The 7,250-nt window shown below is 27.3% G+C and overlaps 1 protein-coding gene across 1 annotated transcript; it reads left to right on the plus strand.

Moving 5' to 3' along the window:
* Window positions 1-4,070: 4,070 nt before the first annotated feature.
* On the plus strand, window positions 4,071-6,421 carry LOC100164612 (uncharacterized protein C9orf78 homolog). The gene is made up of 7 exons (NM_001162160.2): window positions 4,071-4,288; window positions 4,477-4,572; window positions 4,658-4,772; window positions 5,089-5,237; window positions 5,314-5,532; window positions 5,826-5,959; window positions 6,034-6,421. The coding sequence occupies exons 1-7, from the start codon at window positions 4,203-4,205 to the stop codon at window positions 6,198-6,200; spliced, it is 966 nt and encodes a 321-aa protein (NP_001155632.1). The 5' UTR covers window positions 4,071-4,202; the 3' UTR covers window positions 6,201-6,421.
* The last annotated feature ends 829 nt before the right edge of the window (window positions 6,422-7,250 follow it).

The raw sequence follows: 7,250 nt of genomic DNA on the forward strand, positions 1-7,250 counted from the left end.
TGACTATGGATTTTTAATTTTTTTCATCTGCCTCTGAAACAATATAATAGGAACCTTCTATTAAATTTTCAAGCTTTTATAAACAACAAATAATATTTTATTGGTATTTATAGAAAAAAAAACTAAAAAAAATGGAAACTGAAAATGTCCGTAAAGAGCTCAAAATAAGTCAAAATATTTGGAAAATATTATGGTGTATAGAAATTACTAATATAAACATTCAGTCAAAATGTCATGTACCTACGGTCATTTTTTTAAGAGTTGCACCAAAAACCAAAATCAATTTTCTCGAAAACAGATTTTGCGTATAAATTCCTGTTTTTCTTTAATTTTTCTTTTGTTTTTCACGGCGCTTTTCACTTTTGACCCCCCCAAAGTACCAACTAGATTCACTTTCCTATCAGAAAAGATACTGTTGAAGAAAATCCAAGCACTTTTACTATCCTAAAAGGTGATGACAGGCACAAATAAAAATTAAAAAAAAGGTGGGTAAGTGGATGTCGCTCTGCTGTGCAGTAGGTTACAAGTGGGTCAATGTATAATGGATAGTATTAAATTTGAATTCAATGATATAATATCACTGTATAAGAAAAACGATTCTGAGCGGAGACGGTTTGTCAGTCTAGGTATTAGATATACCAGCTATTATAGGTTTACTTATCTATAGTATTAAAAAAAAATTTACCTATAATTATAGGTATCAATAATAAATTCCAAATTAATCATATCACAATATTTGTTAGGTAACGCGTTATACATCAGAAATAAATGGAGAATGTCCGTAAAGAGCTCAAAATAAGTCAAAATATTTTTAAAATGTTATGGTGTATAGATTTGCTGATAAAAACATTCAGTCAATGTTTCATGTACCTACGGTCATTTTTATAAGAGTTGCACCGAAAACCAAAATCGATATTTTTGAAGACAGATTTTGTGTAAAAATTCTCGTTTATCCTTAATTTTACTTTTGTTTTTCACGGCGCTTTTGAAAACTACTGGAAAATGGAAATCCAAGCACTTTTACTGTTCTAAAAGGTGATGACAGACACAAAAAAAAATTAAAAATTAAAAAAAAAATAAAAAAAAAATATTAAATAATATACAATGTGTTTTAGAGTGAAGTGACCGGCCAACGTCATATGAAAGTATACCAAAAATGATGAAGAAATACCCTTTAAAGATTGAATCTAACTTTTTATTTTTTAGTTATGAGCAATTAACTTATTTTTATTAAAACCATGCGTATCACGCATTTGTTTATGTATCTTCAAAACTTTTCAACATTTTAACCCATACCAAGTTATCAATTATTTGGAATAATACACGATTTCCTTTAAAAAATTGTAATTTTTGGCAACTTTTTTCTACTTTTATATTTAATGAAAATAATTAGTGCAATTCTAGTTGAACTGCGTATTTTGGAGTGTTGATAGGACAATTAAATAGCTTTAAAATAAAAAAAAAATACATAAAAATGTTAAAAACTTTTGAAAATACATAAACAAATGCGTGATATGTATGATTTTGATAAAAAAGTTTGCCTATAACTTAAAAAATAAAAAAGTTAGACCCAATCTTTAAAGGCTATTTCTTTATAATTTTTGGTATACTTTTATATGACGTCGGCTGGTCACTTCACCCCGGAACACATTATATACATTAATATTTTTTTTTTCGTACAAGGGCCTCATTTATAACTTTGACCCCTGGGCCTCAAAATGTCATAATCCGGGCTTGATCGTTCCACTCAGAATCTAAAAAAACACACATCATTGTAAAATCAATACATTCATCGTTTCACTCGGAATCTAAAATTGAAAACTGAAAATGTCCGTAAACAGCTCAAAAAGAGTCAAATTATTTTCAAAATTGTATCGTGTATAGAAAATGCTAATATAAACATTCAATGATATTTGCAAGTATCTACAGTCATTCGTTTTTTAATTACAATAAAATAACAAAATGTCAAAATCGTTACATGAGAAATCGAGTAAAAATCAAATGTTGTAAAAATATGAATTTCAAACACCCATAAAAATTTAATTTGACATTCTTGTAGACATTTTATTTTTGGAAAAGGTAGACAAACTTATGAGGAATCTTGTATTACATTTTCAAACCTTAGATTTTAAAAGAAAATTATTCATAAAATTCTAACTCGAAATAATTTGAAAATTTTCGTCATTTTTACGTATTTTGATAATATATGAACAATATATATATTTAGAAGCTTATAAAAAAAATTGTGACTATGGATTTTTAATTTTTTTTTATCTGGCTTTGAAACAATATACTTCAGAGCCTTCTACTAAATTTTCAAGCTTTTTAAACCAACAAATAAAAGTTTATTGATATTTATAAAAAAAAAAAACTAAAAAAATGGAAAATGAAAATGTTCGTAAACAGCTCAAAATAAGTCAAAACATTTGTAAAATGTTATGGTGTGTAGAAAATGCTAATATATAAACTTTCAATCAAAATTTCATGTACCTATACGGTCATTTGTTGTAGAGTTGAAAACTCGAAAACAGATTTTGCTTAAAAATTCGCGTTTTCCTTAATTTTTTTTTGTTTTTCCGTTGCTTTTGAAAACTACTGGAAAATTTTCACTTTTGACCCCCAAAGTACCAACTAGATTCACTTTCCTATCAGAAAAGATACTGTTGAAGAAAATCCAAGAATTTTTACTGTCCTTAAAGGCAGGGCTGTATTAGCGCAAATAGGCACTATAGGCACTGTGACTAGCGGCTACGAATTTTTTGGGGCCTACGAAAATAAAATGTGTGACTACGATTTTTTTGTAATATTTATGCTTTTTTTTTATTATTATTATAAATTAATCCGTACGATTGTACACGTTAGCACAACAAGTAAAATATCATATATTTAAGAATGATACCCCGATTACTGTTTATAGTATATTTTTAGGAAATAATAATTATAAATAATATATCGTTTACGTCATAGAAACGATAGTTTATTATCGACTGCAGGTCGCCAGGTCGGTCGCACCGCGTATATGACTGCACGGTAGGTACTCACTAGTCTCTGTAAATGATGGCAAAGCAATTGATGCTGCAGATCAAATGAGTGCTAGAGATGAATTATAAATCCAAACATTTTATGTCATTGACAAAGTGGCCGAGCGGACTAATAAGTCGTCGGTTTCGACACGCACCGTCGTCGGTTCTAATCTCGGTCTCGGGCGGTACTTCTCTTCGGGCAGTCGCCGTGTCTGGAAAGAGAGGCCGCAATCCCCCACCCGGACATGGCAGATACTTACGGGTGCCCACATGAAAATTCTGCCAAACTAAAACAAACGTGTTTATGAATACCTACAGTATCCTCCCGCACAGTTAAAAACCATCCGATGGCCTAAGTTGTCACGGGTTAATTAATAAAAAAAAATATATAGGTACTGTTATCTTTTGTTACAATTATAATATCTTTTGTATTAAACTTATTAAAGAAATATGCAAAATGGTATAAAATAAGTTGTTTTTTATGGTTTTTGACAATATAATATAATATATCTGTATATAATATTTGGAGTAAAATTAATTGTTTTTAAGATCTGTTAAAATTGTTATCATATAATAAGTAATAAAAGTTTAGATTTGATTTTTATGCTGTAAATATTTTTGTTTTTAAAGGATTAACACTAAGATTTGACACTTCCTCTCTCAAACAGAAGGTTTCTTAACTAGGTATTTAAACACTGGACATTACAGGGCCATATTAACATGTATGCACTTAATGTCTAAATGTACTGTGCCTAATGCCTAGGGCCTACGATAGTTTTAATCCGGACCTGCTTAAAGGTGATTACAGACAGAAAAATAAATAAAAATCATTGTAAAATCACTTAAAACTTAAATTTCAAATTTGAATTCAATAATAAAATAGGTGGGTACCTTGCCAATTAGGTTTTATCTACTTCGCGCTTTGGTCTAATCACGGTTAACTGGTTACATATCTATAACGTTCATCTGGTATATAAGCAAACTTATACTTGATAAGGAAATGTTGACTGAAATGTGATTGATAATGCAATAAACAATAATAATAATATTGTGACATTTTGGTTTTTAATTTTAAAAACAATTTCAATTAGTTATCGTTATTGTATTTCGTATGTATAACTTGTATAAGTATAACTTCATTGAATACAAAGTAAACATATTTTAATAGATCACAGAATAATGGACACAGATAATGGAACCATTTACAAACAAAAATATGTCGAAGTTCCTTTACAGGTTCAAAAAGATGTTGAAAATAAAAATAGGTATGTAATTAACTTAACATTTTAACCAGTGTATTAATTTTTCTGTGTATAAACTACTTTTGCTTATCAAACACAATTATTGAACATTTAAAACAAATTTTTAGCTAATTATCCACCTACTAGTCTAACACATAATTGTATAACAAATTATAAATAATTAATATTTAATTGTACACTAACATTTCTAGTTCAGAATCTCCAGTTATGTTAAAAAAAAAATCAAAAGGACGATCATTAAGGAAAAGAATAGATGATGACGAACAGGAAGATGATATGGATGTATTGTAAGCTTAACTTTTTATTTATTGTGAAAAAAACATTAAAGTAAACAACACTGTTAGTGTCCTAATAAATTTTTAAATTGCTTAGTGGCAAACTTGAAGAAATGAAAACTATGCAAAAACTCAGAGACAGGCCTAATGGTGTTAATATCATTAGCCTTGCATTAGGGGAAAAACTTTCTCAAGAAGAAGAAAAATTAATGGTAAGTTATGAAATTTTTATTTATTTTTCCTTAAATATAAATATGACTTACTGTGTTTGTATACATGGAATATTTATTCTGAACTTAATTAATTTCCATTACACCTCAATAGTCAAAAGTTGGACGGTATTGTAAAATAGTAATTAAATGTTAAACATTTTAAAATGTAAATAATTAAATTAATTTTATTATGTTGGTCTAATAAGTTGGTATAGCTGCTATACATTTTTATTTGATTAAAATACTTCAATTACTTAAATTATTACCAATTAAATATTATAAGCACTAATTAATTTACTATTCAAATTTAATTTAGGTTGATCCATTTAAAGTAAAAACTGGTGGATTAATAAATATGAATGCTTTAAAAACTGGACAAGTAACTCAAGTAGATGATGCTTATGATACTGGGATAGGAACGCAATTTTCGGCTGAAACAAATAAACGAGATGAAGACGAAGAAATGTAAAAATATTAAACAATAATATTTTTATTAATATAATTAAATACATGTACCTACAATAAATAAAATATTTTTTAGGATGAAATATATTGATGAACAAGTGGCAGTACGGACTGGTCGAACAGTAGATATAGATGATGATAATGTCAGTCTCAATAAATCAAATTATTGTCCACCAGAATTGGCAGCTTTACAAGCTGTCCCATCACATTTACGAAACTCCACCACTCACAGATCTGAAGAAATGTTATCAAATCAAATGTTGAGTGGTATTCCTGAAGTAGATTTAGGAATTGAGTAAGTTATGTTTTTGAGAATTTAGAACAATATTTCTTAATCACTGGGGTCTGACATAAGTAGTGTGTCGCTAGGTAGGTCAAAGGTTATTGTCGCATAGTAGGTAAAACTGTCAAACAAATGAGAAATATGAATTTATAATTATAGTAAATATGAAAAATAATATAACTCTTGATAGATGCTTGTAAGTTGTAACTGTAAAATTAAAATCACAAATTAATTTATAAAAGGAATAAAAAAAAAATTATGATAGTAAATAAATTTCATACTTTATAATATTCATTGATTACTAGTGCAAAAATAAAAAACATTGAAGCAACAGAAGAAGCTAAAATGAAATTAATACGCGACAAGCGCAATAAAAAAGATGGTCCATCACAGTTTGTTCCCACAAACATGGCAGTTAATTTTGTGCAACATAATAGATGTAAGTTGATTTAGAATATTTTTTTGGTTTGAATATAAGGCTGATTTATAATTTCCTATGTTATTCAATTCTAGTTAATATCGAGATTACAGGACCAGATGGGAAAAAAAATTATAAACAACAGCCTGCAGTTAAACAAGATCATTCAGATGAAAAAAATATAGATAAAAGAAAAAAAAAAGATAATGCAACTGACGATTTCCATTACGAAAGATTCAAAAAACAGTTTCGTAGATATTAAGTTGTTTTCTATAATTAGTGTTTAATGTGTATGTACTATATTGTTTATTATATTGTTCATAAAAATTATTAAAATACAGAATTTAAATTGTATAAGTATTAAGTAGGTATAAAAGATTAAAAGATGATGTATAGAACTAAAGATTCATTAACACCCTTAATATTATTGTGTTCAACTATTATGTTTTTTAAAAAATTTGAAAAATAAATTATTGAACTAAATAATGAAATGTAAAACTCAATCGCCGTTTTAGGCGAGTGCTCCAAACAAATAGAAGAAGACTGAATATATTATCAAGATTTATGAATTAAGATAATGTGTGTGGGGCAAATTAAAATAATAATTTTAGATATTACTTTATTGAGCATATACAGTTAGTCCCAGAAGTCCCAAGTAATTTTGTAGTTGAAAATTCATATGATACTTGATTTAAAATTTGTCTTTTTTGTGGATTTTTTATATGAATGTATTGATTTTTTAATGATGTGTTTTTTTTTATTTTTTGTGTCTGTCATCACCTTTTAGGGCAGTAAAAGTGCTTGGATTTCCATTTTTCAGTAGTTTTCAAAAGCACCGTGAAAAACAAAAGTAAAATTAAGGAAAACCGAGAATTTTTACACAAAATAAAATATTATTTGTTGCTTATAAAAGCTTGAAAATTTAATAGAAGGTTCCTATTATATTATATACGTAAATATTTAACTCTGTTACCAAAAATTTTAAGAAATACATTAGCACAGTTTATTTTTATAGTCATTTTAAATTTAGTTTAAATTTGGACGAAATTACATATTAAAAAACCTGGAATAACTATTTTAGTTAGTTAGTACAAGATTCCTCATAAGTTTGTCTACCTTTTCCAAAAATAAAATGTCTACAAGAATGTCAAATTAAATTTTTATGAGCGTTTGAAATTCATATTTTTACAACATTTGATATTCACTCGATTTCTTACGTAACGATTATCTTATTTTGTTGTAATTAAAAAACAAATGACTGTAGATACTTGAAAATTTCACTGAAAGTTTATATAGAATTTATCTTTAAATG

Source organism: Acyrthosiphon pisum, chromosome A1, assembly GCF_005508785.2.
Source record: "Acyrthosiphon pisum isolate AL4f chromosome A1, pea_aphid_22Mar2018_4r6ur, whole genome shotgun sequence".
Lineage (NCBI taxonomy): Eukaryota > Metazoa > Arthropoda > Insecta > Hemiptera > Aphididae > Acyrthosiphon > Acyrthosiphon pisum.

Excerpts from the sequence above, each read along its gene's own strand:
- LOC100164612 (NM_001162160.2), top strand. The coding sequence starts at position 4,203 with ATGGACACAGATAATGGAACCATTTACAAACAAAAATATGTCGAAGTT. Across the intron at positions 4,289-4,476 it reads GATGTTGAAAATAAAAATAG|TTCAGAATCTCCAGTTATGT; the intron begins GTATGTAATTAA and ends TAACATTTCTAG. Across the intron at positions 4,573-4,657 it reads GAAGATGATATGGATGTATT|TGGCAAACTTGAAGAAATGA; the intron begins GTAAGCTTAACT and ends TAAATTGCTTAG.